A 19,962-nucleotide genomic window follows, 5' to 3' on the forward strand; every position below is an offset into this window, starting at 1 on the left:
TAAGTATAGAGCGTTGTTGTAACTGAAAAATAAGAATTGTTATAAAGTTGTTATCTATAAATGAATATAATCAGTTTTAAGTTTTTTTTTTTTTTTATATAAAGCTATTTTTATATATTTGTATTTGAGACAATAAGTATTATATTTTTTCTCATTGCTGCGCTTAGCATTCAGAAAAAACTTTTTTTTTTGGATTATTTAGGACAAATAAAATTTATTTGAATCAGATTAAAATTTATATTTGCGTTTCAAAAAATAATATAACTTTTTATTTGTTTGAAATAAAAAAATTAATTAAGGTGAAATAAAATTTTATTTAGCGATAATAAAATTTATATTTATACACAGAAAATTAAATGGCATTAAAATAAGCTGCAACGCTTCTTATTTTAATCCAATTTTGCTTATTTTAATACCAAAATGGATTAAAATAAGCAAAATTGGATTAAAATAAGAAGCGTTGCAGCTTATTTTAATGCCTTTTAATTTTCTGTGTATATATATGAAAGTTAGTGACCGTTATAGTTTATTAATAAGATTTATAAAATTTATATTTAAATGAAATAATATTTATTTAAATCAAAAAATATTTATTTGAACCAAAAAAAAAATTATTTCGATTTCAAAAAGAGTTTAATTTAGAATAAAAAAATTTTCTTTAAATCAAATAAATCTTCAAATTAAAGAAAACATTTCTTTGATGCTAATAAAGTATTTAATTTGTTGTCTATTTATCAATTTTAGTAATTAATTTTATGAATGATATTAACGGATTTAAAAAGAATGTTTTATCCATACGTATTCCATATTTATATCATACATATAATATATATATATATATACGCACCAATGATGAATTACTTTTTTTGTATATAGACACAAGGTCTTCTACCACATTAGGATCAAAGCTTTTTTTTCGTCAATGAAATGAAATGACTTTGGCGCCACTCGTATAATAATTTCTAAAAATCCATTCATAAAACCACTTATCTCGTCTAATTTCTAATTCGTTTTTTTTTTTTTTTTTTTTAAATCTCCGTCCTCAATTTTCTCGGTTCATTTATGGACATCCTATACCTCGTATATACAAATTGCATCATATTTTATAAATTACCTTCATTGGTAAAAACACTCGACACTTGTGTGTATATTATATATAATTATTATTTACCAAGTGGAGTGTGGAGGAAAAAAAATCATCATCATCATCTTATTAATCACGCGTATTATATGTCTCCATTTCTATATCTGTCATTTCATTTATTATACACAATTAAGTTATTAGAATATAAATTTCTTGATTTTTCAAACCGCGACAATGTTTGAAATAATTAGAGTATGTAATAATGAAAAAAAAAATAATAAACAAGGTTAAATTATTTTAAAGAAATAAATAATTAATAATATTTTTAAAATAATATAATTAATTATATTATTACTAATTATAATAATTAATAATATCGAGAATAATATTATTAATTATAACTAATTAATTAATAAGTAATAACCTAAACAAAAGATACAATTTTTTTCAGAGACAACACAGAAAATTGTAAGGTATTGAAATAATCTGCGACGCTTAATATTTTAATCCAATTTTGCTTATTTTAATATCAAAATGGATTAAAATAAGCAAAATTGGATTAAAATAATAAGCGTTGCAATTTATTTTAATGCCTTTTAATTTTCTGTGAAATAAATATTTATTTGTTTCATATAAATTTTATTTGAGTTAAATAACAAATTTTATTTACGCTAAACAAAATTTTATTTGTTCTAAATAAATTTTTTTAGTTAAAACAAATAAAAAGTTCTTAGGCTCTCAGACAAATATGTTTTTATTTGCTTCAACTAAATTTTATTTGTCTAAAATAAACGCCAATAAAATATTTCTCTGCGTGTATATTATATAATTATAATTAAAATCTAATTAATATTAATAATAGTAATATAATATAATAATAATAATAATAACAATAATAATAATAATAATAATAATAATAATAATAATAATAATAATAATAATACTGATTTGTATACCCTTTGGGTATTTACAATTTCATTACAAAATATTAATAATTTATTTATTAATGAATAATATTTTTAATGATATTACGTAATATTATAAAGTATATTATAATTAATAATTATATTTAAATTAATTTAAATTAATAATATTAATAAATTATTATTAATTTTAATTAAGAATATAAAAATTAATAATATACTAGATTTAGAATTTTGATTTAAAAAAATTTATATTGTTTTTATTTATTTATCATATCTTATTATATAAACATTGTTTGACGTGTATTATGTAGTGCTGATGATGCGAACATCGCGTGTCCCGATTTCACAAAAGGGTGTGAACTAGGTTCCCAACCCCTATATATATGTATATATATATGAGGAGAAAGAAAATATACAAAGAATAGTGTGTGTATGTGTGGCGGGGTGAGGTGTTACATTGAGAAAAGAGAGGGATGTTTTATATTTGCTTGTAACAAGGAGGAGATTAAGGCTCGTTTCAAAAGCAATGGGATGTCAGATATTACAGGGTGTCTCGTGCGAAAACCTATCATCACGAAATACCACCACTTCGTCTGTGCTAATTAAAGTGCACGTAAAACGTTTACATTGCAATTCACAACCTTCACCTCTTCGAGTATTATATATATATATATACGTAATATGTTTATAGTTATTGTCATTTTTTTAACACACGAAATTTCAATTATTTCAACAACGATAAAAAATTTAATCTTATTTTCTTAATAATTTAAGAATTTATTTTTTTTTATTTTTTTGAAAAAAAAAATTTATTTGATTTAAATAATCGTTGATTTTATTATCAAATAAATATTTCCAAATAATTTTTATTTTGATCAAATCACGGAACATATATAATCTTCATCTGGAACAGTGATATAAGTTTCACTGGAACAGCGAAAATTTTTGCTGTTAATATATCGCTGTTCCCCAGATAAAGATTTTTTTCCATAAATTAAAATTTGTTTTAAATAGAGAAATTTCAAATTTATTTAATTAAAATAAAAATTATTCAAGTAACCCAGGTAGAAAAATTAACATTACTAACGTTACTAATATTACTAACGTTACTAACGTTAGTACCTATAAAAAAATTAAGAAAATGTTTCTAAATTGTATTTTTGAAGAAAACTTTTTTATTTTCATTACCGTTTCCACTTTCACTTTTTCTAATTCTCATTCCCATTCCCATTTCCACTTCCACTTTTTATAATTTTCATGCCCATTTTCACTTTCACTTTTTTATTTACATTACCACTTTCACTTCCACTTTTTCTAATTCTCATTCGCACTTCCATTCCCACTTCCACTCTTTCTAATCCTCATTTCCACTTTCACTTCCACTTTCACTTCCACTTTTTCTAATTTTCATTCCCATTTTCACTTTTTTATTTTCATTACCATTTCCACTTCCACTTTTTCTAATTTTTATTTCCACTTCCCTTTTTCTAATTTTCATTCCCACTTCTACTCCCATTTTTTCCACTTCTAATTTTCATTAGCTGTTGCCATTTCGACTAAAACTCTTTCTAATTTCTATTTACCTAACCATTTCCACTTTTTTTAATTACCATGGATGGAAATTAGAAAAAGTGAAAGTGATAATGGAAATTTAAAAAATTAGGAATGGAAGTGGGAGTGAAAATATAAAAAAGTTGTAATGAAAATAAAAAAGTGAAAGATAAAATGGGAATGAAAATTGAAACAAGTGGAAATAGGAATGAGAATGAAAATTAGAAAAAGTGGCAGTGGCAATGAATATAAAAAACTGGAAGTGGAAATAGGAATGGGAAGGAAAATTAGAAAAAGTGGAAGTAGCAATGAATATAAAAAAGTGGAAATGGGAATGAAAATTAGACAAAGTTGAAGTGAAGTGGGAATGAGAATTAGAAAGAGTAGAAGTGAGAATGGAAATGCGAATGAGAATTAGAAAAAGTTTAAGTGGAAGTGAAAGTGGTAATGGGAAAGTAGTGGCAAAGTTTCTGTGAAAATATATTTTAGAAACTCTTAATTTTTTTATAGATACTAACGTTAGTAACATTAGTAACGTTAGTAATGTTAATTTTTTCACCTGGGAAATATTTAGTTGATAATAGAAGTATAACCGAGAATAGAAAGCAATCTTAAAAATTGATATTATAATGAAAAAAAAAATTGTTTTATTTATAGTCTCTTATAGAAAGATATATCTATTATAAAAAAAAATGTTTTATTATCTTCTCCCAATATTTCTCTTCGATTAGAAAACGGAATAGCAAAGCAAAATATGATTTTTACCGTAACACCCTATATTCCATGTACGATTGCAGTTATCACATATATATATATATGTATATATCTTGAGAGGGGAAAACGACGGCGAAATACATATTGGTATTGTTGAGACAGAATACAATGATATCGCATGGCAGGAACCAACTTTCTTTTCTAAGAATTCATGTCGATGATTTATTGAAATTATTAACGATTCCCTGATGTATTAAGAGGAGGAGGAGGAGGATGTAAAAAAAGTTACTCGAAGGGAGAACTTTTATCATTTTTTTTTTTTTGCTTGTTATAAATAATATTTATTATTCGAGGTCCATTAGACCCACAGTGACAAATAAAGGTTAAAACTTTATTTATTTCACAGCAGCCGGATAGAAATTATAAATATAAATAAATTTTATTTATAAGAATATCCATAGGGAAATAAATAAAAGGTATTTTTATAATTTTATATAAACAACAATTAAACACTAAAAAAACGGAGGAAATTAACGGTAATTAATTTAATGGAAGAGAATTAAAAAAAACTCACATTATTCAAAAATTAATATTTACTAATAAGGGTCATAATGATATGTTAATTCAATGGCCGCGCGCGTCCAGCGATATTATTATTAAATGTCCCGCTAGGCGACGATCTCGTCTGATTCTTAAAAAATATAGGCGAATATAAATAAAATAAGGGGGGGGGGGATTTATATATGGACCGTCATTTTCGATGGGCATCTCGTGGGATAAAAAAAAAAAAAGAGAGAGAGAGAAAGCTGGTTTCTAGTAATTATTAGTCCATCAGCATCTCTCGATGACCACATGGCAAAAGAGCCTTCTCTCTCTCTCTCTCTCTAAAAAAAGTCAGGTCGAAGCCATCTTTCCCTAGTCAAAAAAATGCCGCCCTGTTATTATCCGCCCTCACAGACCCGCGCGCGATGCCCATTTTCCCTTTCAACTCTCTTTCTCTCTCTCTCTCTCTTTTACTCTCTTCCTCTTTCTGTATATATACGAGAAAAGATAGTCTGACAATAATCAACCGATCCATCATTGAAAGTTTTGATCGGATCCACAGAAGTCCGATAAGTATATAGATCACGTCAAATTCGACACAAAAGATGAGATGATCGATATTTAAGAGGAAGAAATTTTTTATAAACATGAAATTTAAAGTTCACGCTTGTAAGCGCGTGCTTCGTCACATATTATTCAAAAAATGAATAGAGGGCTAAAAATGAAAACATATTATTCCCTATACACTGAGAGAAAAGATTGGTTATTGGGGTTACCATTTTTAGTTAGTAAACTATAATGCTGCTAATTTATTAGTTGTGGTTACTATTTTTATTGGTTGACATAACTACTTTATTAGTTGGTTTAACTAATTAGTTTGTTGGAATATTTAATTAGTTACCTTACTAACTAAATGGTTAGGCTGACTAACTAACTGGTTACAGTAACTAATATCATAGAAAATTAAAAGGCATTAAAATAAGCTGCAACGCTTATTATTTTAATCCAATTTTGCTTATTTTAATCCATTTTGGTATTAAAATAAATAAAATTGGATTAAAATAATAAGCGTGTTGCAGCTTATTTTAATGCCTTTTAATTTTCTATGATAAATTAGCAAAAATACTCTTACTAACAAAATGGTAATCGCAACTAATTGTTTTTCTCAGTGTACACCAAAAAATGCAGTACTGGTACTTTCTAAAAATTAGTAAAAATTTTAACTAATTTAAAATTTTTTACTAATTCAGATTTAAAGAAAAACAAAAAATTACACCAGATTTTTTTTGTAATATAAAATGCGCGCGGTTTAAAAGCAAAAGAACATTTTTTTCCTCCATAATATGCAATTTTCTTTTTGTTTATATTATTGCTAATTACGAGAGATCAAATAGATGGAATATAATGTTGCATATCTTCGTTGAGGGTATACGAATTTATTGCTCATATAGGGTATATATATACAAGGCAACGAGTTTTCTCGTTACAACGTGGATATTATACGCATTTACCTAATTCGTGACCGGAAATGATGCGAGTGACGTGCTCACTTATATATATATATATACGTATATCTGCGCTCACTCGTCGACAAGAACCCGGAGTTCCGTTCTGATGCTCAATTATGCATTCCCCGCTTATGATGATTTTATGATTACACATCAGCTCTGGATCTCGTAAATCCTTGCGGATTACTGGATTGACTCTCTCGCACGCGAAACTCATCGTTTGCATCTGCATGCGTTTGAGAATATGACTTGTGTAAACTCAACGCCATATCGTTAGATAAAATTCTATACTTATATCCATTAATTATTAAAATTCATCATAACAGCATCCGAACTACAATGGACCATTAGAAATTTTCGAGATAATAAACTCTCTGGTATAGCAAAAGAGTTATCCCAAGATATATATAGTACGATTCACAAAAAAAGTATGTGGCACTTTTTGAATTCTAAATGGACCAACAGCATCCGAAAGGTATAATATGGACCAAAGTGGACCAAGGTCTTCAAAATTTTGATTTTTTAAGATAAATTCTCGGAAATAGCAGAAGTGTTATATCCCAAAATATTGCTGTACAAAAAATGCATGGGGACACTTTTTGAATATGGACCAACACAGCATCCATGCTACAATGGACCAAAAATATTTGACATTTTCAATTTTCGAGAAAAACTCCCGAAAATAGCACAGGAGATATTTATCTCCAAATAGTACTCTGTAAAAAATGTATGGGGTAATTTTTAAATGGACCAACAGCATCCGAGGAACAATGGACCAAAGTGGAAAAAAGTATTCGAAATTTTATTTTTTGAGATAAATTCTCAGAAATAGCAGAAGATATTGCTGCCAAAATATTGCTCTACAAAAAATGCGTGGGGCACTTTTTGAATATGGACCAACACAGCATCCAAGCTACAATGGACCAAAAATATGTGACACTTTCAATTTTTGGGAAAAACTCCCAAAAATATAGCACAGGAGAGTTATCTCCAGATATAGTGCTGTGTAGAAAATGTATGAAGCAATTTTTAAATAGACCAACAGCATCCGAGGTACAATGGACCAAGATATTCGAAATTTTTATTTTTTGAGATAAATCCTCGGAAATAGCAGAAGAGTTATCCTAAAATATTGCTGTACAAAAAATGCATGGGGGGCACTTTTTAAATATGGACCAACACAGCATCCAAGCTACAATGGACCAAAAATATTTGCCATTTTCAATTTTCGAGAAAAACTCCCGAAAATAGCACATCAGTAGATATAGTTATCTCCAAATAGTACTCTGTAAAATATGTATGGGGCAATTTTTGAATGGACCAACAGCATCCGAGGAACAATGGACCAAATTGGAAAAAAGTATTCGAAATTTTATTTTTTGAGATAAATTCTCAGAAATAGCAGAAGATATTGCTGCCAAAATATTGCTCTACAAAAAATGCATGGGGCACTTTTTGATAAGACACCAACAGCATCCGAGGTACAATGGACCAAAAATTTCGTAATTTTAATTTTTGAGGTAAAACCCTTGGGAATATCAGAAAAATATTAGCACCAGATAGTGTACTAAAAAATATATACTAGCATATACTTTTTGAATGGACCAACAGCATCCGAACTACAATGAACCAAAGTGAAACATAAAATTTCGAAAACGAAATTTTTTTGTCAATATAAAGTTATGATTTTTCAACACAGTTGGAAAAAAAATGTATAATTTTAAAAAGGAAAAAGTGGACAATAGATTATTTATATGTGTGAAATGTTACTTGTGGAATTAATAAAAAATTAATGGGTAAAACACGATTGTTAGATTAGAGATAATCGTATAAGTACAATCATTGTTGTATATATACCCTTTTTATTCTTTTTTCAAAGTCATATTTCTTGTACTCTGTATGCTTAAACACTATATATATATATGTAACAATATATTGTAAAAGTAATCATGCTTTTTTTTGCTCGCAACTATATAATAATGACGCTTTGTTATTCCGCGAGATATATATGTCCACTATATAATATAATTCTTTTATAGAACACCAGACAATCGATTATATACTTATGTGTATAAAATTATCTTACACTCTATAGTCATATATTACAAAATCATATTTCTACATTTCATTTGCCATATATTTAATTTAAATCTAGGTGAATCGATTTTTATATATATGATAAAAAAATTATTTGATTCAAATAAACGGTTACTTTTACTATTATCAAATAAATATTTATTTTTATCAAATAATTATTATTATTTGAGTTAATTAAATTTTATTTGCTTCACACCCGCAGAGAAATGATTTATTGGAACCAAATAAAATATATTTGAGTTAAATAAACGTATATATTTGTCTCAGAGCCTACTAACTTATTTATTTGGCGTAAATAAAAATTTTATTTGTCAGAAATAAATTTTTCTTTGGCTCAAATAAATTTTTTATTTCAATGAAATGAAATATATTTGCAACAAATAAATGAGTTAGTAGGCTCGGAGACAAATATACCATTTCTCTGAAAATATACAGAAGTTATATATTGGTTCAAATACGCAGTTTATTTAATTCAAATAAAATTTATTTGATTCAAGTACATATATTTATTTGATAACAGTCGATTAAACGATTTGTTAAATCAAATAAATATTTTTTTTATTGTAAATTTATTTTACCACCCAGAGAAATGTTTTATTTGAAACAAAATATATATTTGAGTTAAATAAACGTATCAGAACCTAATAACTTTTTTATTATTGTGTCAAATAAAATTTACTTGCAACAAATAAATATTTATTTGAAATAAAAATTTACTTGGCTCTGAGAAAAATATATCTTTTCTCTTATTGTAATAAAAATTTTTTTTTGGTCTAATATAGGGTAAATGCACTAATTGCGGCGAGATTCGAGTCAAAACACCTTTGAAATAGAAAATTCGACATTTCTATTGTATAAACTCAATTTAAGACTTATTAAACTTAAAGCTTATGTTATTAAGATATTAAAAAAAAATTTTAACTCTATAAAAATCGATTATTTAAACAAATATGAGAAATTAAAACTAATACCGTAATTTTCTATTGCGGCGAGTTTGTATCAGTTTCGGTGTATCAATTTCGGTGACCAAAATTACGTGTATTTTGAAGATACTTTGCCCGCCGAAATTGAAGCCAATGGAAATCTTAAAAATGTTTCAATTGCGGCGCGGAAAAAAATTTCATCTCAAATAATTAAATTAATAATAATTGTTTAAATGTGCATCTTTATAAGTATTTGTATCAAAAAAAGATTTAAATAATTTTTTTTAATCATTTGGCAACAGTTATATTAAATATAATAGTAATAATAGTTATTTTTTATGAACGCGCCGTAATTGGTGCACTCGCCGTAATTAGTACACTTACCCTACTTTCAGAAACTTAGTTTGATCGCAACTGAAAAAAAGCGATTTAAAAAATTAATTACTTTTTGTAAATTTTTAGATAATGTTTGAAAAATTATGAGAGCCGGATAAGAATTTTTAATTACCAAATAAGGGGTAGAAAGAGAGAGAGAGAGAGAGAGGAAGAGAGAGAGAGAGAGAGAGAGAGAGAGAGGAAGAGAGCAAGGGGAAGATTGTCGTAGCTTTTAAGGCCGATCTCCATAAGTACTCATGCAGTTGCTCGAAAACACACCCCGTGAAATAAGGCAAAGAGAACTCGTCCGAGACTGATTTACGAACTCTCGTTGCTTATACCGAGATCTACTTTCGGACGTGTGTATATATGTATATATATATATATATATATATACAACTCTCGCGTCCTGTCTACAAACGGCGAGGCCAGATTTATGGGGTGTTCTTTAGAAGACCCTATAACTCTTCCAAGTGTTTCGTTTTTTCACGAATTTTATAGACTTTGCTCGATCCGTAATAACCTTTTGCCTGATGCGACGAAAACCGTGTGACTTATATATTATTCTTTTCTCTTTTAATTTTATCTTTCGACGAAAATAATAATAAACACACACACCAAATATTCATTCATTTTATGACATTTCTTTTTCCTTTTTGAAAAAACACATAATATTTATAGATGTAATAAAACATAATTTATTACATGGAAAAAATTTAATTTTTTTTAATAAGAAAAACAAAAAGAATTTTTTTTCTATTTGTATATATATGTATAACAGAGAGTGTGAATATTGTTTAAATAGAATTTTTATCAGATAATCGTAAATTAGTTTTTTTCTTATCTTGAAGATTAATAAAAACGATTTTGCAAAAGGAAAAAAAAAATGATCTATAAAATAAATACAGACATTAATTATCAGGATTGTAAGTTCATTATACTGCGAGGGGTTACATGTTCAGCGAGAACTGCTATAATTACTGATAATAATGATAATAAGCGGCGCACGGGCAATGTATATAGGACTATATAATATATATACAAGAGGTTCATAAATAGGATTAACTATCGTAACTTATTCGCACGTATATATATATGTTTAGTAAAGATAATGAAGCAATATATGGTTAATAATTGTACCACAGGAAGTTAATCTTTCAAGTATAAAAACAAACACGTGTTAAACTTTATATCCAAATAAAAATTATATACACTTCCGTTTTAATTTAGCTTATATATAGATAAACAAAAGTTATTTCCATTTATATAGAAGAGATATTACGATTTATATCAAGAATTGGTAATTTCCATTAGAAAATCAGTAAAAATAATTTTTTTTAATGACACCTTTAAATATTGGTAGTTTTGAAAAATAAAATTTTGAATTATTTGCAATTTTGAATAATAATAGTCTTTCAATTATTGGTAGTTTCAAGCAATAATATCTTTCAATTATGTGTAGTTTTGAATAATAATAGCTTCAAATATCGGTAGTTTTCAACAATAATAACTTCAATTATTGGTAGTTTTGAATAATATTATATCTTAATTATGCGGTAGTTTTAAATGATTTAACTTCTATTAGAGGCAGTTTAAAAAAATATTATATCTTCAATTATCCGATGTTTTTAATGATAATAGCTTCAATTATAGGTAGTTTTCAATAATAACTTCAATAATTGGTAGGTTTGATTAATATTATATCTTCAATTAAAGGTACTTTTTAATAATCAATATTTTCAATTATCGGCAGTTTTAAATGATTATAGCTTCAATTGGGGGTAGTTTTGTATAATAAAAGTTTCATTTACTGCCGTACGAAACAAAAACTTAGTTAACTCAGTTTGTCGTTAAGGTAGATTTTCGCCTATCCTGTTGAATGATTGTCGCCCATAACGACAAACTGAGTTAACTGAGTTTTTGTTTCGTAAGGCAGTTTAGTGGTAGTTTTAAATAGCTTCAATTATTAGTAGTTAATTTGTAATTATTATTGATAAAAATATTTTTATTTAATAGTAATTTTTAATAAAATAGTGTAATAGCTTTAATGATTGGTAGTTTCAAACAATAATATCTTCAATTCTAGGTAGTTTCAAATAATAATAATAATAGCTTCAATTATCGGTAGTTTTCAATAACAACTTCAATAATTGGTAGTTTTAATTAATATTATATCTTCAATTAAAGGTACTTTTTAATAATCAATATTTTCAATTATCGGCAGTTTTAAATGATTATAGCTTCAATTGGGGGTAGTTTTGTATAATAAAAGCTTCATGTAATGGTAGTTTTGAATGATAATAGTTTCAATTATCCGTAGTTTTCAAAAATAATTTCTAATTATTGGATGTTTTAAATAATATTATCTTCAATTAAAGGTAGTTTTTAGTAATCACAATATCTTCAATTATTTGTAGTTTTTAAATAATAATAGATGAATGGCAATAATATTTTTATTTAATGGCAGTTATAATAATTTTTAATTATGGGTAGTTCTGTATAATATAAGCTTCATTTAGTGGTAGTTTTAAATAGCTTCAATTATTGGTAGTTAATTGGTAATTGTTTATAAAAATATTTTTATTTAATAGTAATTTTTAATAAAATAGTGTAATAGCTTCAATGATTGGTAGTTTCAAACAATAATATCTTCAATTATCAGTAGTTTTCAACAATAATAGTTTCACTTATTGGTAGTTAATTATTGGTTAATTATTTTGATTTAATTTTAGTTTTGAAAAATAGCTTCAATTAGGGGTAGTTTCGAATAATAAAAGCTGCATTTAGTAGTAATTTTGAATAATAATAGCTTCAATTATTAGTAGTTTTTAAATAATAATATATGAATGGTAATAATATTTTTATTTAATGACAGTTTAAATAATCTTTAATTATGGGTAGTTCTGTATAATAAAAGCTTCATTTAGTGGTAGTTTTAAATAGCTTCAATTATTGCTAGTTAATTGGTAATTATTGATAAAAATATTTTTACTAATTAGTAATTTCTAATAAAATAGTGTAATAGCTTCAATGATTGGTAGTTTCAAAAAATAATATCTTCAATATTAGGTATAGTTTTAAATAATAATAGCTTCAATTATCGGTGGTTTTTAATAATAATAATAATAATAATAATAATAATTTCAATTGTTGGTAGTTTCGAATAATAATAGCTTCAATTATCGGTAACAATATTTTAATTTAATTGTAGTTTAAATAATAAAAGTTTAAATTATATGTAGTTTTGGATAATAATAGCTTCAATTATCTGTAGTTTTCAACAATAATAGCTTCACTTATTGGTAGTTAATTATTAGTAATAATATTTTGATTTAATTTTAGTTTTGAAAAATAGCTTCATTTAGGGGTAGTTTAGGATAATAAAAGCTGCATTTAGTGGTAATTTTGAATAATAATAGCTTCAATTATTAGTAGTTTTTAAATATAATATAAGCTTCATTTAGTGGTAGTTTTAAATAGCTTCAATTATTGATAGTTAATTGGTAATTATTATTGATAAAAATATTTTTATTTAATAGTAATTTTTAATAAAATAGTGTAATAGCTTCAATGATTGGTAGTTTCAAACAATAATATCTTCAATTATAGATAGTTTTAAATAATAGTATCTTCAATTATCGGTAGTTTTTAATAATAATAATTTCAATTGTTGATAGTTTCGAATAATAATAGCTTCAATTATCGGTAATAATATTTTAATTTAATTGTGGTTAAAATTATAAAAGTTTAAATTATATGTAGTTTTGGATAATAATAGCTTCAATTATCAGTAGTTTTCAACAATAATAGCTTCACTTATTGGTAGTTAATTATTAGTAATAATATTTTGATTTAATTTTAGTTTTAAAAAATAGCTTCAATTAGGGGTAGTTTAGCATAATAAAAGATTCATTTAGTGGTAGTTTTGAATAATAATAGCTTCACTTATTGGTATTTATAGTTAATTGGTAATAATATTTTCATATTGGTAGTTTCGAATAATAATTGTATTTTTGCGGTAATTTTCAATAATGACAGACATAAGTGCGACTAAATGAGATATAAACATCAGGAAACAAATGCTAAAAAAAATTATTATCTCTCTCCTCTCTGACAATATAATTGAAGAGGGCGCGTTCATCGCGACTAAAAAGGTAATTTTGTACGCACAGTTTATATTTACATGTGTATATAAGTTTCTGATACAATATTTAGGGGCAAAATTCCCAAATGAAGGTGCGGAAAATATATATATATATATATATTGAAAAGATAAGCGCGCACACATTAGGTGATTCCACGGGACTCTGCCAACAAATTCGCGCGCATGTTAGGCCGCGAAGTTGAGATTGCAAAATGACGTGCAAACTGAGGGACGCCCTCGACCGCCCCCTGGCAATACGGTAATCACTATAATTACGTATCGAGCCCTTATATTAATATCCCCCAGCAAAGTCTTTCTTTCTCACTCTTATACACTCTCTCTTATATATATATACTTTCTTCTCGCAAATTCGCTTATTCTTTTCCTATATATGAAAACACACCATTTTGGCGACCTTTCACGCGAACCAATAAATATGGATTTATTCGCGCGTGAACGTTAAAAAAAACCTCGTAATGAGAAACGGGAGGCATCATTATCATCATCTTATATTCCTTTTTTTTTTTTTTTATTTTTATTTGAAGAAAAAAAGAGAAAAACGTTCTTTGTGGGAGGGGGGGGGAGGACCTTTTTGCTAAAAGACTGAAAATTTGCGTGTAAAAGATATCTTTTAAATTTCAATTTTCTTAATTTTTTTATATATATAGCAGCCCCTGACAAACTTTGCAAAAAATTGTTTTATTTTGAAGCAGGTTTAAAATTTTCAAAATGATATGAAATAGAATTGAAAAATTGTAGAAATTATTGTTGCTTTTTATTAAATTGTTTGTAATAATAATAATTATTATTATTATTTATTTACAAAAAAAATTTCTGTGATTCAAATAATCAATTACTTGACCATTATCAGATAAATATTTATTTGTAGCAAATAATTATTAATATTTGAGTTATTTGTTTCATATAGAGAAATTATTGGTTCAAATACATAGTTTATTTAATTCAAATAAAAATTATTTAATTTAAGCAAAAAAAATTTAAATTTTTAATTGAAATGAATTAAAAATTTATTTGAAACAAATAAAATTTATTTGCATCAAATAAATATAAATCTTATTAATTTAAAATGTTCATATTAGGATGTATATATATATATATATAGCTGTGAAAAATTATGTGATTAAATAATAGTGGAATTTTATTATGATGGGGGATACGCGTTGATGACTAGTTTGTTATGGCGATGATGGCAGGGTTTAAAATTGAATTGACAGATCCAATTGGTAGTTGGACAAATTGGGTTTTCAAGGGATGAATTGGCAGTGCGTGAGATTAGGGAGAATTGAGGATGAGACACAGATAAATTTTGATATTGGCCGTTATAGATGCCGGGAGATGAACAATTAACAAAAAGGGGTGGTCCCTGAAACGCCCAGGATGCCGTCGCCAAAGGGCTCGTCCTGTCGATCTCTTTGGATCCTGTCAAATATATATTAGTGAGGAAGAAGATTTCTCAAAAAAAAAATTTTTTTTTAATTATTACCGCTCAAAACACTATATATATAAACTTTTTCATTAACATCAGAGATGATTTTTTTGAAACACATTTTTCAAAATTTTTTCATATATATTTTTGTTTTTGAATTAAATATGCGCAATTTTTTGTATTAAAATAATTTTCTAATTATATGTGAAACAAAATTTGTTGAAGTCAAGTAAATATGTGATCTAAATAAATATTTGATTTATTTAAATAAATTTTTCGAAAGTAGAAATAAGAATTTTATTAAACTAAATAAACTTTTTGTTGATTCAACTAAAAATTTGGTTAACTGGTATATATAACAATGTATTTGAATCAAATTTTGGTTGTTTCAAATAAATTTTTTTCTCCGTATATATTATCAAATAAATATTTCTTTGTATTAAATAATTATTATTTGTATTACAAATTTTTTATTTATATTACAAATTTTTTATTTATATTAGGTAATTATTATTTTTATTAAAAAATTATTATTTGTATTAAATAATTATTATTTAATATTAAATAATTAATATTTGAGTCAGTTAAATGGTATTTATTTGAAATACAAAAATTATTGGTTCGAATATACCTTTATTTAATTCAAATAAAAATTATTTGGTTCAAGTACACTCGTAAAAAAAATTGGTTGATTCAACCAAAAGTTTATTCGCTTCAATCTTTCCTCGCTCGAAAACTTCATGCAAAACGTTTATTTATCAAATCAATATTTATTTAAATCAAATAAATTTCAATTTAAGTAAAAAAAAATTACGATTTAAAAAAAATTAAATTAGCGAAAATATTCGCCAATTGTAAAAATAATAAATTAATTTTTTAGAAATGATTTCTTATTGAAGAATTTTTTGTCTTCAAAAATAATTTCTAATATACCTCAATATATTCATTGTCCGTTGTATGATGTCCCTGTTGTGGGACACTCGTCATAATCATCGTATTTTGCGTTTGTGGATACTGATAGGCACAATTCATGTTTATTCAAAATTTTATTGTTGAAAGCGCAGATAATGAAAACTATTCCAAATTTAAAATCACAAAAATTCACTGAAATTCCACTTGAATTTTAATTTATAGCCAAAGAACTATATTATTCCATTAAGAAGCAATCACTAAGTCACAAAATTTTTTTTTTTTAAAATTTATATGAAGATATCCTTGTTCAAAATGATGACAATGAAGAAATACATCTCTTGATCAGTGTTACCAAATACTTTGGTAAAATAATAATAGAAGTAATTATCATGATTCAATTTCTCTTCAACTGCGATGAGATCGGCACGAGTCGCAATTATTGTTATTTGTGCGCAAAAACACTTTATCCCTCTCGTGTAATTTTTATGACAATATGAAAAAACAATGCGCGACAAGGGAGAAACAATTAAAATGGTGTACCTCTCTGCGGGCAACAATTATAACTGAGGTTTTTCGTCCATCCGTGGCAGCACCCAGTGGAGGCGGATCTTCCCCTTTCAGTCGCGTATATGGGTGCCACACTTGTATATATATGTGTATGCGTTCCCCGTATGCACTCTCGTGAAAGAAAAGTATCCATGTGTTTGCTGAAGTGGAAAGGGGTGGGGGGTGAAGACAAAATCCGTGTGTATCTTTTTCTCTTTATATAAAAAATTATATTCTAATTTTAAGAATATATCTTCTTGGCTATTTAATAATATTTTTTCCATATATGCATATTTTATTCATAAAGATAGAATATATATAATAATTTTAAAATCAGAAACAAAATGAAAAATAAATGAAAAGAAAAATAAATTACATAAATAAAAAGAAGAAAATTATATAAATAAAAAGAAGAAGAAAATTACATAAACAAAAAAGAAGAAGAAAATTACATAAACAAAAAGGAAAAAGAAAATTAAAAATAAAAAGGAAGAAACAAATTAAAAATAAAAAAATAAGTAAAAAAAAATTAGAAAAATAAAAAGAATGTAAAAATACTGTTAAACATGTTTAGAGGTATACATATATATGTGAGGAAAATACATATATGTACCAAAAAAAAGGGGAGAGAGAGGTTATATGTATATGTGTATATATGTGAAGAGTGCGTGGAGCTCTCAAGAGTTTGCGAGTATATGTTATATACCAACGGAGGTTTTGTTATTGGTGGGGTTCCCTAGCCCGCCCTCACTGTGCTTGGGGCCGTCTTCACCAGTACCCCAACTTTATCCGATCGTCTAATCCGCGTGGCAACCCCAACCACCCTCTCTTTTCTTCCCCCCCCTTCCCCCCACCAACGTCTATCTTGCTCTCGACCAATTAAAATCTACCGCGAATCACGTGGTGCCCTTTCGGGGTCACCAGGTTCCTCTTCTCTCTTTACTTCTTCTTCTTCTTCTTCTTCTTTTTCTTCTTGTTCTTCTTTTCGCGATCGAGTGGGAAATTCATACGCCATTAAATGCGACTTCACTTCCCAATTTGCAAATTTATCATTAAAATATTAATTTATTTTATTATTATTATTATTATTTTTTAAAAATAATTATTGTACGCCCAGAGAAATGTTTTATTTGAATCAAATATATATAATATATTTGAAAATAATATATATAATATAAAATAATATAATATTATAATATTATAATATTATAATAAACAATATATATAATATATTTGAGTGAAATAAAATCAAATTCATATGGTCTTAAATAAAATTTTGATTTTTTTGTGATTTTAGATGTGTTTGTTGAATTTATTTGAAAACTTTATATGATCTGAAGCTAACGAAAATACAATGACAGAAGCTGTCGCAACTACTGAAGCTATACTACCAAGTGTCATTATGTCATCAATTGTAAGTACAAAAAATTAAAGTATATAATATAAATTGAAGCTATTACTTATAATAATAATATAATAATAATAATAATAATAATAATAAAAATGCCAATAATAGTAATAATAATAATACTAATAAAAATAGTAATAATTGTAATAATAATAATAATAATATACCACCAAGTAGGAACACTGATTAAAGTTGTTCACTGAAGCTATAATCAAACGTAACTATTATAAATTGAATCTATATATATTAATAGCTTCAATTGGTAATATAATTGATAATATATTTATACTAACAATAACTACCATAAAATTGAAGCAACATTTAATTGTAAATTTCAAATAATAATTGAAGCTATAATCGATTGTATATAACTTTATATCGATCGAGGTATCGATTGAAGCTCTTATATATATGAATGATGTAATAACTATATATGTCACCGTTATTTAAGTTATCATCGATAATTACCACCAATTTAAAAAAAAACAATTAATTGAAGCTATAGAGTTTTAATAACCACAATTTTAACAGAGTGCATGTAATTTTATATAAAACTTCATATATATATACTGAAATTATACACTGTAAAAAGAAGGTACTAAAATAATACCGATTTTAGGTATTAAAATAGAACCAAAAGGCAAATTAGTATACCTAAAGTTGGTATTAAATTAATACCTTTCGTTTTACAGTGTACAGAGTGATTTTTATGTTCCGGACACCCCAAAAAAAATTTTTTTTTAAATTACATTATTTTTGTTTAGAAAAAATGAGAATAAAAAAAATTTTTTTAATGGGGTCCGGAATATAAATAACGGACCACAGACATACAATGAAATTATTATTATAAAGCACTCGAATAATAAAATTTTCGATAAGAAAATTAATATTCTATATATGAGAATGACTTTGATAAAAATATATTATAAAGTTACAAATAAATGCGTCACGTTATTAAGTTGTCAGCGCTTTTATATATAAATTGTTTAATATATTCTGAAAAATATATTAGGCAATATAATTATAAGACTTTTGCATAATAATGCGACATTTAAGATATAAACTACTATAGGGAAAATGTCGACGCAACTTTCAATACAAATATATATATATATATATATATATAACATTTGAAACTGGATTTCTGATAGGTCACCATGTCACGCCATTGCGTGATAGTTTGATCCCATATATTGAAAAATGAATGTTTCAAATAATATGATAATATACTCAATTCAAATTGTATATATGTATATATATATATACTTTAAATATGCATTGTGCGATACTTTCATCTGAATACAAAATCACATTTTTCGTTATACAGACAATTAATATTCTCATCGTGCACTATAATTTCATTCGATATACCCCCCCATATATACAATCTTTATTAAATTACTCGATTGTATAATTTGCAATTAATTCCCCCTTATGACTTGTAATTCAAATTTTTAGTGCGCGCGTTCATTTTTTATTTATTACGTTTCCTTATTGTTCTTATTAAATGCTTTATGAATTTTAATTATTATTATATTATAATTATGTTACACCCAAGATAAAAGATATTATATTTTTTTTATAGAGGCAAATAAATATATATTTGTTTCAAATGAATTTTATTTGGTTTAAATATAAAAAAATTTATTTGCACTAAATATAAAATTTTGTTTGTGCTAAATATAAATATTTTATTTGAAAACAAATAAAAAGTTATTAGACTAGACAAAATATATTTTATTTGTTTCAAATAATTTTTTATTTCGTTTAAATAACTTTTTATT

The 19,962-nt window shown here is 25.7% G+C and overlaps 1 protein-coding gene across 2 annotated transcripts in view; it reads right to left on the reverse strand.

Moving 5' to 3' along the window:
* Positions 1 to 16,454, reverse strand: part of LOC127283063 (transcription factor Sp8) — a 58,703-nt gene extending 42,249 nt beyond the window's left edge. For both annotated transcript variants that reach the window (XM_051307724.1, XM_051307723.1), the window contains exon 1: positions 16,246 to 16,454. In XM_051307724.1, coding sequence (XP_051163681.1) covers positions 16,246 to 16,344 — 99 coding nt within the window. In that variant the 5' untranslated portion in view covers positions 16,345 to 16,454. The remainder of the gene's footprint in view (positions 1 to 16,245) is intronic.
* Positions 16,455 to 19,962: the final 3,508 nt, after the last annotated feature.

Source organism: Leptopilina boulardi, unplaced genomic scaffold, assembly GCF_019393585.1.
Source record: "Leptopilina boulardi isolate dan_hultmark-lab unplaced genomic scaffold, ZJU_Lbou_2.1 LbouV2_305, whole genome shotgun sequence".
In the NCBI taxonomy this organism is placed as follows: Eukaryota; Metazoa; Arthropoda; class Insecta; order Hymenoptera; family Figitidae; genus Leptopilina; species Leptopilina boulardi.